This window comes from Vicugna pacos, chromosome 3 (assembly GCF_048564905.1).
Source record: "Vicugna pacos chromosome 3, VicPac4, whole genome shotgun sequence".
NCBI classification, from domain to species: Eukaryota; Metazoa; Chordata; class Mammalia; order Artiodactyla; family Camelidae; genus Vicugna; species Vicugna pacos.
In genome coordinates, this window is record NC_132989.1 from 98,221,117 (window position 1) to 98,246,561 (window position 25,445).

The 25,445-nt window shown below is 45.0% G+C and overlaps 1 protein-coding gene across 2 annotated transcripts in view; it reads left to right on the forward strand.

Moving 5' to 3' along the window:
* MTMR12 (myotubularin related protein 12) overlaps nt 1–25,445 on the forward strand; it is a 59,231-nt gene that overhangs the window by 26,101 nt on the left and 7,685 nt on the right. For both annotated transcript variants that reach the window (XM_072958810.1, XM_072958811.1), the window contains exons 4-13: nt 580–652; nt 1,478–1,608; nt 2,884–2,977; nt 6,430–6,559; nt 12,657–12,732; nt 17,776–17,882; nt 18,504–18,628; nt 20,074–20,152; nt 21,559–21,629; nt 24,353–24,525. In XM_072958810.1, coding sequence (XP_072814911.1) covers nt 580–652; nt 1,478–1,608; nt 2,884–2,977; nt 6,430–6,559; nt 12,657–12,732; nt 17,776–17,882; nt 18,504–18,628; nt 20,074–20,152; nt 21,559–21,629; nt 24,353–24,525 — 1,059 coding nt within the window. The remainder of the gene's footprint in view (nt 1–579; nt 653–1,477; nt 1,609–2,883; nt 2,978–6,429; nt 6,560–12,656; nt 12,733–17,775; nt 17,883–18,503; nt 18,629–20,073; nt 20,153–21,558; nt 21,630–24,352; nt 24,526–25,445) is intronic.

Below are 25,445 nucleotides of genomic sequence, written 5' to 3' on the forward strand. Positions count from 1 at the left end.
CAGCCTAGGGATGGCATGTTCTACCTGGGTTGGAAGACGAGTGTTCAACAGCATTTCTCACACACTTCACTACTTGTTCATCCGTTTCCTAGGCATGTGACTGCATTGCCCTGTTTGTTTTTTTAGGGTGTACACCTTTTCATTTATTTTTTCTAAGTCTGTTGAGATAAAATTGACATAACATTGTGTTAGTGTAACGTGTACAACATAATGATTTGATATATGTAGATATTGTGAAATGATCACCACAGTACATTTAGTTAACATCTATCACCTCACAGAGTTACAAAATTTCCTTCTTATGATAAGAACCTTTAAGATTTGCCCTCTTGGCAATTTTCAAGTGTATAATGCATTGTTATTAACTATAGTCACCATGCTGTACATTACATCCCCAGGACTTATTTAGCTTATAACCAAAGTATGTACCTTTTGACCACCTTTACCCATTTCCCCCAACCACTCCCCATTTTTCTTAATATGCAAGTGGAGAATGGTGATTTGCTCTGCCTATAAATGTCTATAAATGTCTAACAGTGCATAGACAGGAGTCACAGTTGTTTCCTTTTGAATCTTTAGGAAACCCAATTTAAGAATAAGGTTATAGGAGAAAATGACATCACACTCCACTGTGTTGATCAGATTTATGGAGGTAAGTGTCTGTTTCCCCTGGAGTGTTGCCAGCCTTTGAAAGTATAACTGATAATGATATTTTCTTAGTCCTTTATAGTTTATGAAAATTTCTTCACATATTTATCTTGTTTAAGTCAGTTTTTCGGATGAGAAAATTGAAATGTGAAGTGACTTATTTGGAGTCACTAAGCTGGAGTTTAGACTTGAACTTGGAACCTGTTCTTTCTAATAACCCATGGAGCTGTTGTGTGCTAGATGTTGACCACATGTCAGTGTTAACTGTGTAGGTTTTACTGTAAAGGCTAACGTGGTAAAGGCCCGTTGTACTGCACTCCAGTGTCTTTTCTGCTGACTAAACAAGCCTCTCTCTGCTCCACTTCTTTGTTTTTGTAGTCGGGCTTTTTCAGAAACCATTCAGTAGCCATTTATGATGTTCCCAGTCCCTCTTGGTGTTCCATGGTCCAAACTGTGAGACAGGGAGGAAGGTGTCTAGAGGGGCCCTGACCATGAACCCAGGAGTTGACTGTCCCAAAAGCATGTCCCTGGGGATTTCCTGTCCAGTTTTCTAACCTTGGCTTTCGGAGCTGGGTCTTCTGCAGGTGGGTGGAGTCGGTCCTGCCGGCAGTGGCCAGGCCTTTGTGGTTTTGTGCTTTCTCAGGAGGGGAGAGGAACCCTGACTGTTGTCAGAGAACAGGGCCCCTGCTGACAGTCACTTAGGAGCCAGCACCTTTCCTCTCACTTTTGAGAGGTGTCCTTAGAAGTTAGTAGTCTACCTTGTTTCTTTAGCACTGACTTGTTGCCTTATAACATGATCTCCCTTCCTGGTTTCATCACTGACGTGTAGTGTTTGATGAGAAAAAAAAGGCTCTCTTTGGACAGCTGAAGAAGTACCCTGAGAAACTCATCATCCACTGCAAAGACCTCCGGGTATTCCACTTCTGTCTGAGGTACACAAAAGAAGAGGAAGTCAAAAGGGTAACTAGCTGCATGTGTTTTCAGGTTTTATTTCCCATCAGGTTTTCCCCACTAACGCTAGTTCTTGCTTCTGTTACACAAAGGTTGAGGGGAGCCTTTCATTCTATAAAGCTGAAATTGGTTATAATCCCATGAGCTTTGGTTAGAATTGAGAGAGAATCTGGAAGAGCATGACTGTACATGCTACCTTTAATCCTTCATAGTATTTTCATTCCTGGAGCCTCCAAAGGGTGGGAGGTGGTAAACCAGGGTCAGGAGGCAGTCGGGGAAAGGGAAGGATGGAGCAGCCAGATGCAACCCTCATCCCCCACCTCTGACAGCCTTTCCCAAAGGCAGCGGCAGTGACCCACCCCCACCCCCCGGAATGAATGAGTTGACATCTGGGAGGTCGTGGTTGCACGTGGAAGGAGGAGGAGATACATGGGTCTGATGGGCAAAGTGAGTCACCAAATGAGTCTGTGCTTTTGGTGACTTACTTAATCTGGTTGCTGTAGCAAATTGAGATGTGTAACTGGGTGAACTGGTTACAATAATTATTGTAACTTCCAAGATTTCTCTTAAGATATTGAAGATCTCAGACTTGCCACTGTCATGGTAAATACATCGGGGAAACCTAGTGAGAGGCCAGTTTATCTGTTGTCTTTGGTTGTAGTGATTTATGCATTCTTTTTAGGTAACCTCTTAATTTTCTTTCAGATAGTGTGGTGGTTCAGTTAGAGTAATAAATGTGACTCCAGAGTCTGTTCTGAGCAGGAAAGAGTGGTGTAGATACGGAAGATTCCCTGAGAAGCCAGAAACTTCACTTTGAATGATGATTTTAGCCATCTGTCTAAACATCCTTTTGTTTGGAACTCCAGACAAAAAGCTCAATGGATTGATTTCCTTATCTTCTAGAAGACCCTTAGGGCTGCAACACGTAGATCAGAGTCTTGGTTGATGTCTGGTATCAGCTTTACCTCTTTGACATGTCAGATTTTGGAGTATCTGAAAATGGCACTTTTTTTTTTGAGCTTTGTTTTTTGAGACATTAAGCTATCTTTTTAAAATTGCTCTAGAAATTCAAAGCTCTTAAAAACCCTGGCAGAATGTTAAGCACTCTGTTTACTTGACATTATTCCAGGAGATAAGACCATAGATGCAGACCTCAGCAAGTGTTAATGTGCTGCCCATAGGAGCCCATTAGCATTGCTGAAAACCCAGACAGCTTGGTTCTTGTCTCTCCCAAGGTGTATCTGCCAGAAGCGTGACTGTGTCCATTGCTTGCTTCTTTTCTAGATTGTCAGTGGCATAATTCATCACACCCAGTCTCCTAAACTACTTAAACGATTGTTTCTGTTTTCCTATGCAGCTGCAGCACAGAACAGCACAGGTAAGGTGTCGTTTGCAGGTGGGTAGGGCCCTTCCACTTCCTACTTGCAACTAGTGGGAGAAAAACTCACTCATGGCGGTTTCCTCTCTTTTCTAACGGTCACCTCTTGCTTGGGCCATTCATTCTGATTTCTTTTAAAATAAATTTTTTAATGTTTCTATTTATCCTGTGATCTTTGTTGCTTTTACTTATATTTTAGGTTTGCTTTTTGTGAGGGATTGTTTGTTTCTTATGAAAGGTAAAATCAATATATTATAATTGGGAATGTGAGACTATAGGGAAACAAAATTGAGACAAGTTTAAAATCACTGTCCCTGGGTTCTTTTTTCCTCTTTAAATACTTGATTTCATTTCAAAAGACTCTAGAAAAAGTCTTGCATTCTAGAAAGTTTTTAAACAACAAGAACATGCTTTATGCCAAGTATTTTGGGGGGAAATAGAACAGTTGCACATAAGAGAGTACTTCAGAACACTAGTTAGTTTAGAAAACTTAAAATTCCAAATGTTTTCCATTCGGTTCACTGAAAAAGAACAATCTTTGAAGTAAGAAACCCTGGTCGTCGGAATTAGCTGTTAATACTGCCGAGCGTAGTGTGCTGTTTCCACAGATGTCTGTCTTCTTGCTTCTCTAGATCTCTCCCCTCTGTCTGTTCACTTGCTGCCCATTAAAACTCCAAATCAGTACTTTTTCCTTCTACTTTTATTGAGATGTAAGTGGCACACAGCCCTGTGGAAGTTTAAGGCGTACAGCATAATGATTTGATTTATATCCATCATGAAATGATCACCACAGTAAGTTTAGTGACATCCATCGTCTCATGTAGATACAACATTAAAGTAATAAAAAAAAATTGTTTTTCCTTGTGATGAAAACTTGTTAGGATTTGCTCTCTTTCACAGCTCTTGTACGTAAACATCCAGCAGTGTCACGTTTATGATGCTGTACGTTGTACCCCATCTGCCCATTGGTCTTAACATGCCCTTGATGCTGAGTGGTCCTCTGCGCCCTGTGCTCCTCTTCAGGGAGGTGGCATGTTAGTGTAACTGCATGGATGATGCTTTCCCGAACACAGGGGTGCTGTCACTAACTGCTCCCCGGTAAACATTTGTCCAACACTTACTATGGGTCAGGCACCGAGGGGTATGAACAAAGCTGAGTCGCTGCCCTTTGAGCGCATCAAGTCAAACAGGGTGATGTGTCCTCTGGTGGGAGGGCCCGGCCACAAGGAGGGAGGGAGGGCGGGCTGGGCTCGATTCGGTGGTGCAGGGTGTGGGAGGGGCTGGCAGGCACCCAGGAGTGTTTGAGGCAGTGGGGTTGGCATGTGCCTCTGCCAGAGGCACAGAGATCTTGGTCTCTGAGAGAGCAGGGGGCATTTGGGAAACTACGGTGATTTAGTAAAAAGGTATGAATTTTAGGGTCTGCTGAGTTCAAATCCTTGCCCAGCTAATCTAGTAGCTGTGGGATCCTGGGGCTGGTTAGGGCCTTTGTTTTTGCATTTTAAACTTAGTAGTGTTAATGTTTCCCTTGAAGTGTCGTGAAGATTATCAGTTGCCTGATCGATTATCAGTGCCTGGCACATAGGGTCATTGAACTAGGGTTAGCTGAGGGTGTAACTGCTTATTCAGGACAGGTTATGTTCAGAGAATTACGCTGACATAAAATATACTTAGCACTGCTATTAGGCCGAACGTAAAATTTGTTCCTTAATTCAGGAAGTTCATCTTTGTGAATGATCTTCTCACTGTAGCAGGATGTACAAGTGCTGATGAACTTGGTGCTGGCTTTCGACAGCTTGTTGTAATGTGAGAGACAGAAAGTATGACTTCTTTGTTGATTGCTGTAATTCTTGTAAGCAGTTATTGGAACTGCATTTGAAAATCATGCTCTGTTCTTAGGAATTCTGCCTCTTCCTTATATCTGATTCTTGGTCTGGACCCAGCACAGGACAATTTCTCAGCTCCCAGCACGTGCTGATCTGGGTGCCAGAACCCTTACCTTGTCTGATCCTGGCAGTTTCATTACTTTGTGGTGGCTTTTTGTGCCAGAAAGCCCAGGATATGTGGCATCTTTTATTCCATCTGAATTCCAGCCTCCTTCTCTTTTCCTTCTGGCATCCTTTTTTTTTTTGATTGGTAAAGGTTATAACTGATAGATGCAAGCTGTCCAGTTAGCCTTTTTATTGCGTAAGGGTTTGTAGAGGTGGGTTTTGCAATCTGAACATCTTTCATTATTCTCAGGCTTAATAATTTACAAACGTGCTTTGGCTGAAAGGTCCTAAATGTTTATGACATGGCATTTTAGGGAAGGACTTATCTGTGTTGCTAAGAAAATCTGTGTTGTCCTACTGTGCTTGAATAGGAGTATTGTTATTACTTACATTGTGGGAAAATTTATTTGCATTTGTTACTGTATGGAAATTTACTGTAGTGCTGCCTGGGTTTGAATTCCAGTTCTGCCATTACCTTGCTCTGTGACCTTGGGCAATATAATTGAACTTTTTGTGCCACATCTGTAAAACGGAAGAAATAATATTACGTGCATGGTAGGGTGTGCGGATTGAGTTATTAGATGTAAGATACTCAGAATAGTGCCTGGCATACTAAATGCCATAAAAGCTTAACTTCTGTTTTTATCATGATTTGTATTATCATCCTTTGTACTATGATCTGGTTTTATTAAAAGGAACAGGCGGGAGTTTATTAAACACTTTGTTTTTCCCAGAATGCTTGTATTTTTTAGATATGCTCAGGCTTAAACTGATTTCCATAAGTCCTCAAGACTGTTTTGGTGTGTGTCACCCCCGTCATGGGAGAGGACCAGGGACATGCCTGCTGGGCTGCAGGAGCAGTGCTCCCGGGCACTTCCTCCCGGCAGGTGGTGGCAGGGCTAGGGTCAGAGTCCCCATCCGGTCCCCATGGTGCAGCCCTGGGTTCGCAGGCCCTGACCCTCACCGTGGCTGTCTCCGTTGTTTATGACCTTCAGAAGCGAGGTGTCACACTGGAAAATCCTCCTCTTGGCAGTGCATCTTCAAATTGAAGGAGGTTTCACACTCAGGAATCTGACACGCTGTTCAAATGAGTTTGCCATCTTATGCACACGTTGGTAGGGCTAAAAATATTTTTATTTTAGCATTTGTGCCAAGCCTGTCTTTTAGTGCTTCACAGGCTCTTTTTATGGTATGTAAAGTATCTCATGGTCAGATGACTGAAAGTGGAGCTATAAATTACTTTTGCAAGGAATGGAACAAGAACAGCTCCTTTTTTTCAGTCTATAAAGACACAGCCTTGGTCAGGAAGAAGGAACAAGCTTAGGATTGAGCAGTGAGTCCATTTCGAGTGGATAAAAACGGGCTGAGTGGAGGAAGTTGGGGCCGGAGGACCCACTTTCACATCATTAAGATACCAGTGCTTCCCGACAAGATTTTATGATCCTTTTCTATGTGTTTTGTTAGCTGCGGACCCCAAGAACCATACCGTCATGTTTGACACACTTAAGGACTGGTGTTGGGAGCTGGAGCGGACCAAAGGCAACGTGAAGTTCAAAGCTGTGAGCATCAACGAAGGCTACAGAGTGTGTGAAAGGTAAGCTCTGCGGGCCGCGCTCGTCATCTTGCACAGCCGGGCTGAGGGTTCATCCCCACGCCAGCCAGGCCCCCCGTCTGAAGCGCGGAGTGTGAAGCGCACATTCACAGGGCCGTGCAGCCGTCACCGCAGTCAGCTGTAGAACACCTTCAGCATCCGCAGAAAGAACCCCACACCCCTCAGTAGTCACTCCCCGTGTCCCCCCAGCTCCCCCAGCCCTAGACAGACACCAGTCTCTCTATAGATTCGCCTTTTCGGGGCATTTCCTATCAGTGGAATCAGAACGCGTGGTCTTGGTGCCTGGCTTCTTTCACTTACTGTGATGTCGTCAAGGCGCGTCCATGTCCTGGCAGGGATCAGTGTTTTATTTGGTTGTTGCTGGCTATCCCGTGGTATAGATACATAGCACGTTTTATTTCTCCCTCCATCAGTTGATAGGCATTTGGGTTGTTTTCACTTTTTGACTGTTATGAGCATGCTGCTGTGAACATTCGTGGGCAAGGTTTTGTATGGATGTGTATTTTCAGTTCTCTAGGGTATGTTCCTAGGAGTGGAATTGCTCAGTCATACAGTAAGTCTGCATTTCACCTTTTGAGGAGCCGCCAGACTTTTCCACAGCAACTGCTCCATTGTACGTTCCCACAAGCAGTGTATGAGGGTTCCGCTTTCTTCACATTGATACTGATTTTTTTTAAGAAACTCTTAAAATATTCAGAAGTGAATATGTGTCTTTTTCTTCTCATTATTGTATCTGTAATCTAAGTGTAAAACTTTTAGGGGCATTTCTGACTTTTTATTATGTATTTGCTTTCCTTTTATCAAGCACTTCATTTATTCATTCAGTAAACATTTTTGAGTGCCTGCTATGTGCCAGACAGTGTCTTAGCTACTCGAGGTACAGCCTAAAAACCCCTGCTCTCCTGGAGCTTTCCTTCGAGACAGAGGAAAACGAGGATAGAATAAATGAGCAGTTATACTAAAAGGAAAAGTGCTATGGAGAAAATAGACCAGGCAAGGGGGTAGGGCGTGCCGAAGCTGTTGGCGGGGAGGGTGGATCAGGCGGAGGAAACAGCAGGGGCAAAGGCCCTGAGGTGGAATCTTGTCTGGCTTACATGAGATGCAGCGAGGATCTCCCACAGCCTAGGCTCTGAAGAGGAGTGAGCATGGGACAGTAGTAGGAGGCGAGGTCAGGAAGGAGAGGGGTGGCTGAATGCTGACGGGCCAGGAGGCTCTCAGAATTTACATTGCAGTGCGGAGGAGTCTGAGCAGGGGCGTGATGTGACCTGACCTACATTTTTAAAGGGTGACTCTGCATAATCCTTTTTTGGAAACTTGAATCTTATCATTTTGGAACATAATCCCCAACACCCTGCTAACAGTTTCAGAAATTTTGTATTCTTAGAGCATTTTGTGTTCGTGGTTCTGAAGGGCCTCTTAAGCAGATCAGTTTTGATTGGATCAATGTCAGACATTTATGAGGTTTGCCTTCTTGTTACAGCACAAACTGGGGTGACAGAAGGGAGGGGCCTGCAGAGCAGCTGTTGTGTCACATATGCCCCACTCCTGCCCTGCTCGCTCTTACTCAGAAGGAGGTCGGAAGCCCCTGCTCCTAGGAGGCGATGTTTCATGATGTGATATTGACACTGATAGGAGGCATCCCCACTCCTAGGATTGTTTTTAAAAATCCTGCCACAAATGGATTCATTTGGATTCATTGGTATTTGCATAGGTGTCAACCCATCAAAAGTATACCAGCAACATGGATGTCCCCGGAGAACATCATTCTAAGTGAAGTAAGCCAGAAAGAGAAAGAGAAATACCATATGAGATTGCTTATATGTGGAATCTAAAAAAAAAAAAGAGACAAATGAATTTATTCACAAAACAGAAGCAGACTCACAGACATAGAAAACAAACTTACGGTTACAGGGTGGGAGGAGGTGGGAAGGGATAAATTGGGAGTTTGACATTTATAGATACGAACTACTTATAGATAAAATAGATAAACAACAAGTTCCTACTGTATAGCACAGGGAACCATATTCAATATCTTGTAGTAACTTATGGTGAAAAAAATATGAAAACAAATACATGTATGTTCCTATATGACTGAAGTGCTGTACACCAGCAATTGACACAACATTGTAAACTGAAGATACTTCAATTAAAAAAAAAAGTATACCAGGTAGAGAAGGTGGAGGAAGTGGGGTGTGGGAGGGGGCTTCTAATCAGTGGTCAGTGGGGAGAATGGAGCCTTAGCAAGATTTTGGGGCTCAGATCATTCAGTGCAAACACACTGCCCTGGACTGCCCTAGCCATACACACTCACCCCCACACACATGCATCCCCTGTTTTCTGTCCTGTGGGGATGATGAAAGCTGTGCTTTATTTCTCACCTAAACCAGGATGGTTGCTGCCTGCATGGTCTCCTCCACCCACTGCGGCCCCCAGCATCTGTATAACAGGCTGGGTGAGTGTCTCCAGGACGCTTCTCTTTGTCCTCTCCCCTGCTTGGGTGGCTCCTTGCTGTTCATGGTACAGTGAATAAAACTTCTAACAGGTGCTACCAGGCCCATCATGGTTTGATCCTGCCTAACTCTCCAGCTTTGTGTACATCCCTCTAGCCACCCTGACTCCCCCCGCAACCCTGCCCCAGGGCCTTGCCCATGTGGTCTCCTGTCCAGGATGCTCCTTTTGCCTCTAGCTGCCCAGTTCCTTCCTGTTTACCCATCAGACCTCTGCTCAGGTGTCTTGTTCAGGGAGCCTTCCCAGGACTGAGCGAGAGTCTCACCGTCACTGCACTGTGTACCTCTCCCCACAGCTTCTTCCTGTTACGAGTTCATCACCCTTTGGTTAACATGTGTGTGTGCAGCCCATCAGCTCTGGGGAATCAGGAACACGGTGTTTGTTCGTCTGTATATCCTCAGTACCAAGTATAGTGCCTGGCTTCTAAGAGTCACTCAATAAATAGGAGACAGAATGAATAAATTAGCAAAAGCCCCTCTTGTGGTAGCTCACAGTAAAAAGTGTATGACAATGAATGTATGTATGTTCATGTATAACTGAAAAATTGTGCTGTACGCTGGAAATTGACACAACATTGTAAACTGATTATAACTCAATAAAAATAAAATTTAAAAAAAATTAACAAAAGCCCCAGTGGTTAGAGGGGGACCCCAGTGAGTCTGAATAAGAATAAGAAACAGTGTTTACTTCACCTTCCCCCAGGGTAAGAGCTGGCTATTCCAGAACCACAGTCTGTTCCTTTTCCGGAAAAGCCTTTCTCATCTCATCTCCCTGTGAAGGTAAAGCGGATTCTCAGTCCTGTTGGATGTGTAGCACCCTGTGAATTGCCTTGGCCACAGGAAGACATTCTGCACTGCTGTTGCTCCAGGGGTTCCCTCACCCGAACTAAGGCTGTGCCTGCATGGCTCATGCAGCTTTCCTTGAATAAAGTCAGCTCCTACTTGGAGAGGCTATTTACTTTGTCTGCAAAACCCATCCTAATGACTAAAATGATGGCTCTCCAAGGAGGCAGGGTCATTTGCTTGAAGATACAGGGAGTCTCACAGCGGAGCATCTGTAGAACCACCTCAGGTTCACTGGGATGAGAGAGGACATCACAGCCCCCCCAACCCCAGTGGTGCCGAGCTGTCTGTTTCTGGGCAGCCTCCTTTCTTCAGTGACTACATGGTACATGTGCTAATACACTTGGTTCTGACATTCTCCCTCCCCCTTTGGTGAAAGACTGTTTATAAAGAAAATGAACTGGTTAACCAACATTGTAAAATAATCAGTCTCACTAGTAGGGGAAGACATGCACATTTTTTTGAAGCAGTGTGGCCTCATGACAGCTTTGTAGAATGAGCTTCTGGCCAGGAGCTGAGAATCTGGTTTAAACAAATCCCACGGGTGACTCTCCTGTGAGGATCAAGAAGCAGTGGTCTGGGTGTGAGAGGGCGTCCAGCGCAGTGCTCAGCACAGTTGATCATGCAGTGCGGTCACCTGGAGCTTGTTAAATGCAGATTCCGCTTCTGTGGGTCTGGGGTCCAGCTTGCGAATCTGCTTTCCTTAGAAGTGTCTAGGTGACGCCACCGCACACTTACGAGTCGCAGGAGCTTCTAGAACAGCAGCTTTCATCCTGGTTGCACACCTGGAGAGCTTTTAACGCTTCCGACATTTAATAGTTCTGGGGTGGAGCCTGGACATGGGGAGTTCTTAAATCATCCCGTGTGATTTTAATGGGCAGCCTGGGTTTGAGAGCCACTGATCTGTGAAGAGGTTTTTCCTTCAGCAACACTTGAAGAAGGGGCACGGACTCCCACCCACTCAAGCAGACGTGGAAGAAAATATTCCAAGCACTTCAAAGGCTCAGAAGCCAAATAATTGTAAATTTTAATGGGATTTGAGGTATCTTAACCTTGACCAGTGGTTCACAAACCTGGTTTTACATCACAGTATTATGGGAGCTTTCTTCTTTTTAATTACTTTGAAGTTTTTTTTTTCTTGGTAATGGAAAACTTCAAGCAGTGTAAAAGAAAGAGAATGTGAAGAATTCCCTTTTACCCATCACCCAGCTTCAACAGTTAGTAACTCATGGCTAATCCTGTGTTTTCTATGCCTCTACCTATCCACTCCTCCCCTCGAGTATTTTGAAATAAATCCCAGAACTCACCACACTTCAGTTGTACATCTCTACAAATCAAGGACTCTTTATACAAATATAATCATAAAGCCATAATCACACCTTTTAAATTTAACATTAATGCTTTAATATCATTCAGTACCCTGTCAGGTGTTCAGATTGTCCCCACTTGTTTTATAAATTTTAAAAACAATTTATCTTCCACTTTTTAAATCTATTTTGTCATTAATCAAGAGTCAATGACGTTGATGGCTTGAAAATGGTTAGATTTCTTATGCTTCTTAGTCTATAGATTTTCACACTGTCTTTTTCTTACAATTTGTTTGAAGAAACCAGGTCATTTGATAGTTTCCTACAGTCTGGATTTTCATGAACCTATCCATATGGTGATGTTTAAAATTTTGCTCCATCCCTATGAATTGATTAGATCTAATGGCTTGATCATGTTAAAATTATGACCTCCTCAACTCAGAAAATCCATCTTTCCCATGACCTAACACTAAAGAAATTTACTTCAAACATGCAACATGTATACAAATACTATTTGATTATTTCCCATTGTAGTTTTTATACCACAGGCACCTTCTTATTTCTCACGAGACTCTATTTGAAGCTTTCTTAGTGAAAGGTGTTTACAGCTCCGCAGTGATAGAGCTCAAGTGAACTTTTTAATAGAAACTGGCATCTGCTAATTAGAAGAGGTGGTGTCCCTGTGTATATCTCTGATCTCTGCAACTCAGAAAACCTAGCTTTCCCACGTCCTGCTGCTTAAGAAGTTTGTTATTTCTAGAACCTAAATTTTCTTCTGTAGAAACTGAAGTCATGCTGCTTGGGTCCAGGTCTGCGCTCCACTAATACTTAAGTTCTATACCTGGAAAGGGCCTTCGTAGAGCTGCGTCTGTTTATCTGTAAAAAGGGGACTGATAATAGTAGTCCATACCTCTTAGTGTTGTTGGGAGGATTAAATGTTCTAATTGCCTAACATGAATTATTCAGAGTCTGACACACAGGAAGCACTTCAGCGTTGTCGAGTACTTGATAAAATGCCTGGGCAGTGGTCATTGTGATTACTGGTTTTCATGTGTCTGACTGAGAGCAGCACAGGTACTTACATGGTCACTACGCAATGAGAAAGGTCACTCCCAATTTTGGAACCCATATACTAATAGATGTCAGATGTTCTAATTCTCTCATTTTATGTATGAGGAAATGGACCCAGAGAGATGCGTAACTTCCCTAGGGCTAGGCAGAATCAGAGGCAGAGCCGGGATTTGAACTCAGATTCCTGGCTGATTTGGACAGAGACGGCTCAGCTGCGCTGATTCTTCTTAACAGGGAAATACGGCCCCATGCGCCAACCCTCCTCTTAACTTCCTGTGTTTATGGACGTTGAGCTTTCATGTTTAGTGAATTAACTCCAGTACTACAACTGATGACATCTCTTTCTTCTAGGTTGCCAGCATACTTTGTTGTCCCTACCCCTCTTCCTGAAGAGGACGTGTCACGCTTTCAGGGTCACGGCATACCAGTAAGTGCATCTGTTAGGGAGCCCTCACAGCATGGGTTGCTCCTGGGTCTATCCTGGCATATTATCCTACTTAAAGTGCTTGGCTTTGGTTTTAAAGAGTTTGTCCTCAGTCCAAGAGCAATCTAAAAATATCTCTGGGACTCCCTGGGGGAGCCTCTTCGACATGAGGCTCCCAGGGACAGAGTTCTGGAGCTTTCACAGATGCGCTGCAGTTCTTAGCAGAGACATCTTTAAGGGGCTTTAGGGGGATTACAGATCTGCCTGGCGCTGAAAGCCAGCCTGACTTAACACCTGAGTCGTTTTGAGGCTGAGCCGTCCCTCTAGGGGCAGCAGGGTATAAGGTTCTTTTTTGCCTGCACCACTAATCTGGAGTGGGCATGGCCGAGCTCTCTCCCAGAGACGACGTGGAGAGCGTACTGAGTTTTCACAGAATAGACTGGGATGGGAGCCACATTTAATGTGTCACTGATCAAAGGAAGCAAGATTTTGGCAGTCATTTCAGTTTCTAATTGGCGGTTGGGAGTTGCCAAGCCTGCACGGACTTTGGTACAGAATGAGAATTGCAGATAAATGCTGTGCTGTGCGCACAGCTGGTTCACCAAAAGGGTCACTCCCGTGATGGGAGGTGAGATGTGTCAGCACGGGTCACGTGCCCAGAAGTGCATGCAGGCCTGGCAGGCGGTGAGGTGGAGCCTTGCAGTGAACCAGAGGCCCTGTGCCTGCTTGAAGGGGTGGCTGCTCCTCTGGGCCAGCTGGGTTGTGCCCTGGGAAAATGGGCCTGGCCTCTCCAGATGTCCCAGTTTCTCAGGAGGAATCAGAGAAATCAGATTTTTATGTGAGTTTTCCCGATTTCTAAATGCATGCAGCTGTTTAAATGTTTAAAAACATGTCTTTGGGACAGAGCTGGCTCATGTCCCACCAGTTTGCCGCCTTCGATTTAGAGCAGTGCTTCTCAAGCGTTCTGGTCTCAAGACTCTTTACACTCTTAACAACTGAGGACCTCAAAGAGCTTTTGTTTATGTGGTTGTGTCTGATGATACGTGCCAAATTAAAAATTAAAGCTGAAAAATGGTTTAATGTTTATTTTAGTAATAAACTCATTACATGTTAATGTAAATATTTCTATGAAAAATAACTACGTTGTCCAGAACAAACAAACAAAAAGGAATTAGTACTGTTTTCCATTTTTGAAAATAGAAGACAGCTACATTCTTATATCTGCTCCCTTTATTCAGGCTGCTGTGGTATGTTGGGTGTGGCTGAAGTGCATGAAGAAAACCCAGCCTCACACAGCTATGTATTTGGGAAAGGGAGGAATATTTAATAGCCTTTTAGATAGATAATTAGATAATATTATTCTTTGGTGGTATACCAAAAAATTGATAAGTGGTGGCTTCATAAAGGTTATTTGTAAGGAATCTGAAAACATAATGAACTTTTCATTCACTGCTGAATTAAAATCTGTTGGTCTATCTTATACTTAAAATGGATCTTAAAACATGCATGATTTTAAAACAGAATACACTGGTTGTTTAGGAAATGCTGGTTCACTAGGTTGTGCAGATCATCCAAATGTTGACATACTTTCTTATGTAAAAAGTCACATTTATTAATATCATCCCTGTCTCATCAGAAAAGTCTTTAAATACTGGGAAGCTGTTAAAGGCAGAGACTAGTTTTCCAAAATTCTGATTTTTGCTTGAAAGTTCAATTTTTATCATTGACAACAAATTGTCAGTTGTTTTCCTTGAAGTGATAGGCTCATTTCATTCTTTTTTTTTAAAGAATGAAAGTCTACCATTCACCACAAGCTCCAATATGGCTTACAGGACAGTAGAAAAATATTATGTAAGATGGAATTTACACATTGACTCAGGGAACACAGCTCCCAGGACTCATCACATAAAATTTACCAATGGCAACATTTAATATATTCACCATGCCGTGCAGCCATTATCGCTAGTTCTCTACACTTGCATATCTCTGTGCCTTTCACCCTGGCTTTTCACCTTGTCTCTTTTTACTTGCCTTCACTTACTCTTCTTTGGGGAAGACTTGCATCATTTGTAATTTTGTTCATACCCTGGCTGCCATTCTAAGAGACTGCAGCCTCCTAGACCATCTGCTGAACTCCAGCCCTGAGCATTTATCTGTTCTTTTTGCTGTGGGGCTGGTGAACATTGCTAGAAGTTTTTCAGACCAAACGGGAGAGCGTGCGTTAGCAGGTGCTTGACGACTGTTCCCTTGCCTCCTGCGGGCCTCGGCAGTCTCTTCTGAGCTCCTGCTGGTTCCCAGGTGCTTCTGTCCTGGGGCCAGTGCCAACAAGTTTTCATGCTCTCTAAGGTGGTGAGTCCACCCTTAACTCCTACTCTCCCCTCCTTCCATGGGTCTTGGAGAGCAAGCTTTGAGCCTCCGTGGCTTCCTTCTCTCCCTGGTCCTGTTGTCTCTCTCCCTGCTTCTGTTTTCTTCATTCTCCAGTCCAGACTCTGCCTGGGCTCTTGGTCTCCTCTGCCTAGATTTGTCTGGAACCTGCTTCTGTCACTCTGCCCCTTCTGAGCGTATCTACCCAGAAGGTCTGCTCTCTTGAAGGCGTGCTCAAGTCTCCCCTGACCTGAAGCAGTCCTTCCTTAAGAGTCAGGTACTGGCTTGTTCTCCCTGCTTGTACGACCAAGTGTATTTAAGCTCGGTGCTGATGTTCTGTGCTTGCCCCTCGACCCCTCCCTCCCACAGCCTGAATCCACCCGCATCCCACTCTGCTGATCGGCCCTCCCAAGTCCCTGAGCCTGTGCGGCCCCCGTTCTCTGCACTGGATTTCTGGACGCTAAGCACACCCTCCATGTTTTGCCTCTTAAATTCCTGACTTGGCTTTAGAAACACGGTGCTGTCTTGGTCCTCTTACCTCCTCAGTAGTTTCTCTCTTCTTTCTTCTGCTGCTTCCTACCTCCAGCTGCAGCTGTTCCCCTAAAGCTGTTTGGCTCTGTTAAGAGAGACACCTTGAGCTGTACCGAATAATGAATAATCTCCCCTCCCTTTTAAAAATGCACAGGATTGTCAGACGAATTCTTGTCTATTGTCAAGTCATTCATGCTAAGAATCCTGTGTCCCTTTCCCAGACAGAAATTGGCGAGATTACTGTAGGAGAAGACAGTGTGTTTTTTGCTAAATTCCTGTGAGAAGTCTCTCTCTGACCAAGAATTTTGCTTGTTTTCTATTTATTGTTTCAAGCAGAGAATGTAAGGGAGTGGTCCCTTAGCACCTCCGCTCAGAGGAGACAGTATGGCTGAGCCCCCAGTAGGAAATGAGCTATGGCTGAATGACACAAAGGCCAGTCCTTTCTGCCCCATGGGAAGTGATAAAAAGGATGAAGAACACTTAATTTCTTAGTACCTGTCAGCAGTCACAGCTGAGCATCTCCCTCTCCCAGAGTGAGCGGCACCCACCCTGGGCCTTCAGCCCATCGCTGCCCGTGGCAGAGGGCCGAGCACCGCAGGGTGGCTTCTGCATGTAGCACGATGTTGGCCAAGGGGATAGGAGGGCAGCAGAGGCCCTTGATTTGTCTCAGCTGCCTCGTTAGGACTCTCAGAGAAGCTGTGCTCTCTGGCAGTTCTTTTCTAATGCAGGTCTACGTCCTGCTGGCCTCCCCCCAGGTGGCTGACAGCCCTTCCACTGTAGCCGGCGGTCAGCTCCCATGTCCAGAGCTCCAGCCCTGCTTCCCTCTCCTCAGCCCTTAACCCTCATCTTAAGTGCTTCCTGGATACCTTCACACAGGTGTCCTGTTGGCACTTGACACCCACCTTCCCCGGTGCTGACTCGTCCTCCTCCCCTGAAGCCCATGCCCGGTCCCTCTTCCTGACTTTCTTGGTATAGCACAGAGGATGCCCTGGTGTGTGCTGCTCTCGTCTCTGGCCCGGGCTGCTGCCAGTGTATCAGTGTATGGTTTACATGGCGCAGGTGACTGGCAAGAGGGCGTCCCCTCTGGGCATCTGAAACCCTCTAGGTTTGCCTTTGGGTTGGGGCTCGATGGCTTGGTTAGCAGAGCGGGACTGGGCTTTAGCCAGTCAGACCCTTAACCAGACCTTTATCAGGGCACAAAGTCCACAGCAGTGCTCATCGGTCCCAGCCAGCCTCCCCGACTCCTCCATTCCAGGCTCTGCTGGCAGATTACCTCGTCCCCAAATCAGTTGCAATCTCCTTTTGTTTTTGTAAAACAGAGCGGACAAGTGAAACTCTCACTGTATCCATAAAAATGCCTGAACACTTGAATCTGCCACTTAGGGGCATTCATGTGATTTCTTCCTCAGTTGCCCTCCCTTTGTTGTTCATTGAAATTCCCTTCTGAGCTCTACCACATTCTGCTTTTTATTGTTTCTGCAAATTGATTTCTCTTTTTAGAGTACAAGCTCCTTGAAGGTAGACACAATATCTTAGCCCTGTCTGCCTCCTCTGACAACCTAATTCAGTGCCTTGCACGTAGGAGTCTCATATCAGTGTGCCTTGAATAACCAGCTTTTCATTCTTTCTCTAATGATGGGCGTTGCCTTCAGAGTCACTGCTGCAGCTGTCTGTGCAACTTGGGGGCGTTATTTGGTCTCTTCAAGCCTTGGTTTCTCATTGTTAATGGGGATAATACTCATACTTGTCTCAGAGTGTGATTGTGAGAATTAAATGACTTGATTCATGTGAAATCCTGACATAATGTGCTGCACTCCAGCAATAGTCACTACCCTAATGATGATGATGATGGTGATGTTTTTATCATCATCCACCAAGTTCCCAGCACAAAAGCCACATCAAAAGATGTATGTGAGACCTCAAGTGAGTCTGAGTGTGACTACCTAGACCTGAGTTTTTCGTGGCTGTTTTTTAAAGACTAAATCAGTCTTTCATTGTGAGCACCTATTCCTTGGCATGACGAAGTTGAGTATATTCAGCTATTTAATACTTCAGGTGTAAATTTCCTTGTATGAATTAAAATACGAAGCTTCCCTGTCCTCTGTTAGGTGGTTTACATTATGTCTGGACAACCTTTATTTCCCTCTGCAGATATGGTGTTGGTCCTGCCACAATGGATGTGCCCTTTTGAAAATGTCCGCACTGCCCAAAGAACAGGATGATGGTATTCTACAAGTCCAGAAGAACTTCTTGGATGGGTCAGTACTGTTCTACATTTTGTAATCGTTTAGCTCAGTGTTTGTTTTCCAAGAAGCAGGGACGGTTCTCAGCAGCATGTCCATTTCGGTGTGCCTGCTGATACAGCGTTCAGTGCTTGGGGGTGGTCATTGCTAATTGGAAAGGAGTCATATAACATAATCGTGAAGAACATCAGCTTCATTGTTTTTAGAGACGCACACTAATACATTTAAGAAAGTGATGTCTGTAATGTTAACGGTTATCAAATTAGGTCAAGGTATGTGTCACTGTGCTGTTCTTTTCTACTTTTCTGCATATTTGAAAAAATGTTAAATAAAAGGTTGAAAAAATCTAAACTGAATGAATAAAAAAGCAGAAAAGGCTTTGGAGTTCCATTGCCTTGGTTCAAATCATGGCTCCATCAGCTTATAAATGTCATAATCTTGGGCCAGGTGGTTCTGCTCCTGGTCCCTCTGCTTCCGCCTCCACTGACAGGGAAGGGCAGTCGTGGTAGTGACCTCGCTGCAGAGGGTGCGTAGACGGCAGGACCCTCACTGAGCCCTTCATGCAGATCCTGGCACAAGGGGCTATTTCTGACTCCTCCCTGCCCTTCTAATCTCTTGTTACTCTTTGATACCTAGAATTTACAAGACCATCCACAGGCCACCGTATGAAATTGTTAAAACCGAGGATCTGTCAAGCAACTTCCTATCCCTGCAGGAAATCCAGACCGCATACTCCAAATTTAAACAGCTGTTTCTGATAGGTGAGAAGGATGCTGCCACATGGGGAAAGACATGCCACATGGGTCAGATGACAGCTGGTGTCTTTTCCCGGGGTTCCTTGTGGTAGGACACAGTGGTTCACGGCCGTGAGGGCCAGTGTCACCCTGTGGAGGGGCTGGTGGCCGGGGGTCCAGCTGCCGTCGCCACACTTCTGCCACCGTTTTTCTACAGGCCCTTGGCGCACTGTCCCCTCTCGAGGCAGTGAACACAGAGCCACCCTCCTCTTCTCTTCCTTTCCCAACACCCTGGTTGCCCAGTGGTGAGCGCTGGGCTTCTCCCTCGGGAAGTTGTAGACTGTGTAAGGCTTGTATTCACCGGCTATTCTATGAAGTGAGTCACCTGTTTTCCTTCGTGGCTTGTTGAATGGACTCCCCTCACCAAGTAGAATATTTTACTTCTTTTTTTCTGATTGAGCATATTTTTTACAGTGAAAAAATTGAATTAAGCAGAAACGTACAAAGTAGAAAATGAAATATGCTCATCATAGTCACAGCCACTTCCCCTCCCAGGGTGCCCAGTGTGAACCGTTGAGAACCTGGATCAGATTCAATCAAGCCCAGTCACCTGCTGATTCTCTTCACTCTTGAATGAGTCTTTATCTCTGAGATTTGTCACACTTTTTGTAACTTTTCCTAACTTTGACTTTTCAGCCTGGTGGTCTGATTTAGGATTCATTCATTCAGCTGACATTTGTTGAATTCCCATTACACACACTGACCATGCTGGGCGTTGGAGATAGGATGAACGTGACACCGCGGGGGTGGGCGGGGGGAAGCACGTGTACACTTCTAGGTGGAACACATGGGGATGCACGTTATGAACCAGATTCTTAAAAAGCACGCACCTGGCAGAGAAGTGAGATGGGACTTGTTGACGGAGGATGCGATTCTCACCATCCAGGACTGGCAGGGGGATCTGCTTCTTACTGATTTGCGTTTGCAACTTTGACGTGCAGCAGACTTCTGTAAAATGCATGTCTTCTGTATCAGGATCCAGTGTGTGAGGGGTGTGCGTGTGTGTGTGTGTAGGATCCCAGCAGAAGCCGGCTCTCCCTCGGGCCTCTGCGGCGTCAGGCTGTGTCCTGCTGCATCTGCTTCTAGAAGCAGCAGCCGGAATGTCAGCTGCGTCTGCCTGAGCGTGTCACTCTCCTTGTTGGGCTACAAGTGGACCATGGCTTGGTGGTCGAATTGTAGGGCACTTTTTATTTGAGCACTTAAAGTCTGTTTTTGCCTACCACTCCCTCCCAGGGGTTTACAGTTCAGAAACCACTTCAGCTGAAGTTGCAGAATGCCCTTCACTTAAAATGGAGGCTTGTGCTGGGTTCGCGGTTCAGTCTGGGGCTGCGAGTCCAAGCAGCACTCATTTTACAGCAGGTGTGTCAGCAAGCAGCGCCTGACTTCCTTACCGTCTTTCCTTTTTTTTTCAGATAATAGTACCGAATTTTGGGACACAGATATAAAATGGTTTTCCCTGCTGGAAAGTAGCAGCTGGCTTGACATTATCAGGTATTTCAAGCCATTGTTTTGCTCATGAATTTCACAGTTCTCTAATCCAAGTTAGTAAAGCAAACTGACAATTAATTTAACTGTTTTATATTTTACATGTAAATATTCTTAAATCACATGTTCTGTTCAGGGCTCAGCTGGATTTTACATTCATTGTTTGTCAGTGCTGTGCACATTCTATCACAGTTTACAGACATGCCACCTGCCCACAGAAATCGACTCCCTAGACTACAGACTGGGGACTGAAGGACTACAAAGGAAGGTGCCTCGCACCCCGGACTCCTCACTGAGGCCTCAGGGCCCACCTCCAGGGAGGAGGCTGGGGACTGAGACAGGGAGAGTCTTTACCGAATACCTTTTTAGAAGAATTCTGTCTCTTACCTATTACATATGTCTCTTGCCTATTAAATTTTTTTTACTATAATTAATGTCAATTAGCCATTTTTCATTTTGAAATTAAGTAGAGATTCCAAGAGAACAGAATTTTATTCCTTTTCCTACTTCATATTTTGAATAGCTTTGCTCTGTTGCCCATAAATAGAAGAGAGGCAGAGGGAGGCATGAAAAAGAAATGGCGATCGGGTGAGGGAGGGTGAGATAACGGCTCCAAGCCTGGGTCGTGCTTGAGGGGAGAGAAGCATCCTCTCTTTCACCCGGCTCAGCGCTGTCTCAGGTCTGCCGGGAGTTTGTGCAAAGGAGCCTCGGCCCTCCAGACACGTATGAACAGACAGGTTTTGAAGAACCTGCTGCACATCCTGCCATTTGAATATGTAATTGCAAGTAGTGATAAATGTTATAAAACAAAAGGGCCTTTCTCTGTGTGGGGTGGGCAGAGAAGGTGGGTGTCCCTCAGCAGATGGAGGGCGTGGGGGCACCTCTGCAGGTGGGAACAGCGTGTGAAGCCCCAAGTTACCGGTAGGGAGGGCGGAGCTGCTGGCAGTGGCAACAGTCTCCAAGGGAACAGTGTGTCTGAGAGAGACAAAGGGAGTTCTGGGCATATCAGGCCCTTTCAGCCACGCCAACACGTTTGGCTGGTGACCTTGAATTAAACACAGTGGACGTGTAGCTCAGCCTTCAGGTGTGAGTGTTTATGGGTGTTACTAGGACTCGCCAACACACTCAGGTATGATTTGCAATAAGAATTTCTAGTTTAGGAATCACCTAGGAGCATTTTTACATCAATTTTACTATTTTCTGAAAATTTAAGTTTCTAATAAGCAGATGAGTGTCTCGCAGTATCTGAATAGTGTAGATGATAATTTGTTTTCTTTCTGCAGAATTGTAGCATGAAAAAATAAATGAGATAGAAAACTGAAGATCAAGTCAGACTGCCTCTAAATTTCTTAATGTTTATGATACCCAGCTCAAGAACTAATATCCTTTTTTCTTGTCTCTCTCCTATTTAGACGTTGCCTGAAAAAAGCAATCGAGATTGCAGAATGTCTAGAAGCACAAAACGTGAACATTCTTCTTTTAGGTAATATATTTAAAGCTTAAATATATTTAAGCACATTTCCTTTTTTCTTTGCTTGAGGTTCAGTTTCTGTATATAGACCTTTATGTAACTGGAACTGTCTTGTAAAAGGAGTGAGCTAGTGTAGAAATCCTTCCCATTCTTTTTACCCTGACCTTGGGATCCTTTGGTTTGGATTTCAGTGTTACAGTTTAAAAATAAATTCTTTCACTTGGAACTTGGCAGACCTGCTCACAGCCCAAGAAGGAATTGTTTGGTATCTTCACCAGAGCTCACATTTCCTAATGTTTTGGGGTTTTATATTAACTCAACTTGGTTAAAGTTAAAATCTTTGGATAGTCTTTTTTTTGTATAAAGATGCCCATGGTTGCTTTAATTTTTACATCTTTGTGTCTGATAACTTTGTGAGGTTGCCATGGAAACTTTGTGGGCCACGATTTCCTTTTCTTCAGTGGGCTTAACTTGTTGTACATGAGGACAGGTCGTACGCATTCAGGATGTGTAAAAGCAAGAGTAAACCACATTCAACAAAGGTCGCTGCTGGAATTGGTTAGGTCTGAGCTAAAATGTTGTGTCTGCTGTTCTGAATACTTCGTTTCTTACAGCCCCACGCTTCCCATTAAGTAGGCCGGCTCATGCTTTCATGCCCTCAGGCGTTCGTCCTTCCCCTGACACTCTTTGTGACGCTGAGGTTTAGCTTCTGTGGGCGGACTGGAAACGTGTCTGCCTGTGGCTTCTGCTGGCTCACTGACTTGAGTTTTAATACATTCACAGAGCACCCCCCAGGTACAGAGCCCTATACTTCTGCCTTCTAGAAGTTTACAGCCTACAGAGAGAGCAGGCCTAAAGACGGTATTGAGAAAGACCTAACTAGCAGTGGCAGAGCAGGGTTCTGGGTAACTGGAGAGGACGAGGAGGGATAAGACTGCGGGGCTGAGAGGTGGAAGTACCGGCCAGACTGCGCCATCCCAGAGCTGCACAAAATGAAATGGGAACCTTTGGCAGGGGAGGCTGACCTGTCACTCACTCCTCTATGGACTACTGACTTGTGGCTCCTCTGAAATCTCATTTTTTAGCCGCTCTCCCTAGGACCCGCAGGTGTATTATTAATACCCTCCACGTGCAAGAAGGGAGATTCTCTTAAAATATGAAACTTGTTTTGAAAGGCGGTAGCCCTGGAAAGACAAAAATAAAAATCTGTTTCTTCTAAACCCATGTGTTCCCGTGGTGTAGGCTTGAGGAAAAATAGGAGACCAGGTGTAAGCCTGGCCCTGCAGTGCTTTGTGACCCCGGGGTCAGCATGCGAGTTGAACAGTGCAGACACCTCCCTGCTTAGAATTCATTCTGGAGTTTCTCTGACCCCATCGCTGCCTGCAGCACCACTGTCCTCATGGACGGGTTAAGATAGCAATGTGAGTTGCACTACTCTTTGCGAAGGGGAAACCACAGGGATGCAAACCCTGACTTTCAGAATGTGAAAACTCTTAAGACAAATGCATGGGTGTAGACGTATGTTTTTATTTGCTACGAGTCATGCATGGTGAACACGGAGGTGAGTAGAATTTTCATCGTGTGGGTTTTGTACCGTGCGCACCAGGGGTGGGCACGTGGCTTACAGAGAGTTTCTCCTCTAGGCCAGGCAAGGGGGCACGGGCCCCACCATGCTCTCAGACAGAAATGGAAAGAGCTGTGGAGCTGAGAATCTGAGTGTTTCGGTGCAATCCAGAAATATTACACTTTCTCCATAGCAGGGGTGGTGGAGGGAAGGAGCCTGAGAAGCAGCTGAGCCTGGGAACAGTGAGCTCTGTGATAGAGACCTCGACACACCAGCTGGCAGGGTTCTGAACTTGGTCCGTGGAGCCCAGCAGGTCACTGTCAACGTATAATTCTGCCCTCATCGTGTGGGACATCTTGACTCCCCGCTCTGCCAGTGGATCTGCCCTGCTGCGTTTATTCATCAGTGACAAATCCGTATTTAGTGCCGGTGTGTGCAGGACCAGTACTAGCCAGGCTGGGAGCAGTTTGTCTCTCAGTCTGAAAACACCAACTTTTTTGCCCACTGGGCCTGGCCTTTAGGTGATGAGCACTTTACTGTCAGTGGGAGACGCTGGTGTTGGGGACCCTGCAGTTAACCGCGCTGGGCCGAGCCCTCTGCTGCTTTTTTTTTTTTTAATTGAAAATTTATTTACCTGTAGATTTACTGATGAAATGCATCACAGGATATATGCATTCCTCATATAGGCAATTACAGGCAGGTCTTCATTATCAGAAAACTAAGAAAAATTTATGCTACTAGAATGCTTTACTTACATAAATTTGTAGATACATATAATGTTGAGTTGAATGTAGGAGCTCTAACAGTAACATGTTTGCTTTTTATATAAAATAAAATAAACAGATTCAGTTGTTTATTTTAATTTGTGTTCCCATGCTAATTTCCCCTAACAAACTGTATTTTCATGAGAATCCTTTTGCGATTGTTTTGTAGAAAGTCTTTAGGACCTAAGTACAAGCAAAATATGTGTTATCTGTCAACATCTGGAAGTCTCTGTAAACTATAGCTTGGCTGGAGGCAAGAAAATGACCCTGGACCTAAGAAGGCCCAGCCTAAAGTCACTGCAACACTTGATACAAAAATGGCCTTGGACTCCCTCTTTCTAACACTCCGTGCCCTTCTTCCTCTTTGCCCTGCCACCGGGCACCCTGCCCGCCACCCCGCCCCCCAGAGGAGAACGCCTCCGACCTCTGCTGCCTCATTTCCTCTCTGGTGCAAGTGATGATGGACCCCCACTGTAGAACCAGATTCGGTTTCCAGAGCCTTGTCCAAAAGGAGTGGATCATGGGTGGTCACTGCTTCCTGGACCGCTGCAACCACCTGCGTCAGAGTGACAAGGAGGAGGTGAGTGTCCTCGTCGCAGATCGGGCAGCCTGGGAGGCAGAGCCCAGTCTCTTATTTCATACCTGTCTTCAGATGTAGGGTTACACCCGCAGAGTGCATGCACTGCGGGCTTGTCAGGAAGGCTGAGGTCAGTTCAGTCTTTGATGACCTTGAATGCTTTAAACGATATTGAAACCATTCCCAGGGGAAAGGGATATTTATTAACAAGTGTGTTCAGAGTCTTCACTTCTAAATTGTATGCCACCCCCCCAAAGAGTGTATTATATTTCGTGGTGGAAGTAATACAGATTTGTAAAACTTACATAAAAATTAAGTCAATGAGAGGTTCCCACAATTTCTGGTTCATTAGTCTTTGCCAAAAAAATGAATATTCATATTCAAATACAAATTTCCTACAGAAAATACATAGTAACACAAAGTAATTTTCCTTGCAATAAACCTTTCAAAATAAAGCACAGGGATATGTTAATGTTATCTGTTCCCAGGGCCTTCACCATGGTGGCTGCAGACCTGGGCCTCCTAATTCAAGCCCCGGAAGGGTTAGTGTTATAGCTCACTTAGTGAAAAGGAGCCCCCCAGTTTGGGGTGTACTTGTCTAGGTTACAGCTGTACAGATGCCTTTGACTGCATTATTAACGACTGTGGAAGGAAAAATGAAAGCAGGTGAACTTTAATTAAATCCCCTGCAGGGCTAGCGCATGCTAGCAGCGTGACCGCTGGTTTTCCTGACTCCAGCTAATCGGTGTGTCTGCCTGTGGGCTGTGGGAGCAGAGAGCCCTGGCCTTGCCGTGAGGGCTCGGGGTGTCCTGGCAGACCTGGGCCCCTCTTGCTGGGCCTGAAGGTTTCTTTCAGGTCTAGTCTGTACTTCTCTGTGTCCCCTCGGACTGAATGGAAACCACCATCCTCCAGTCTTGAAAGGG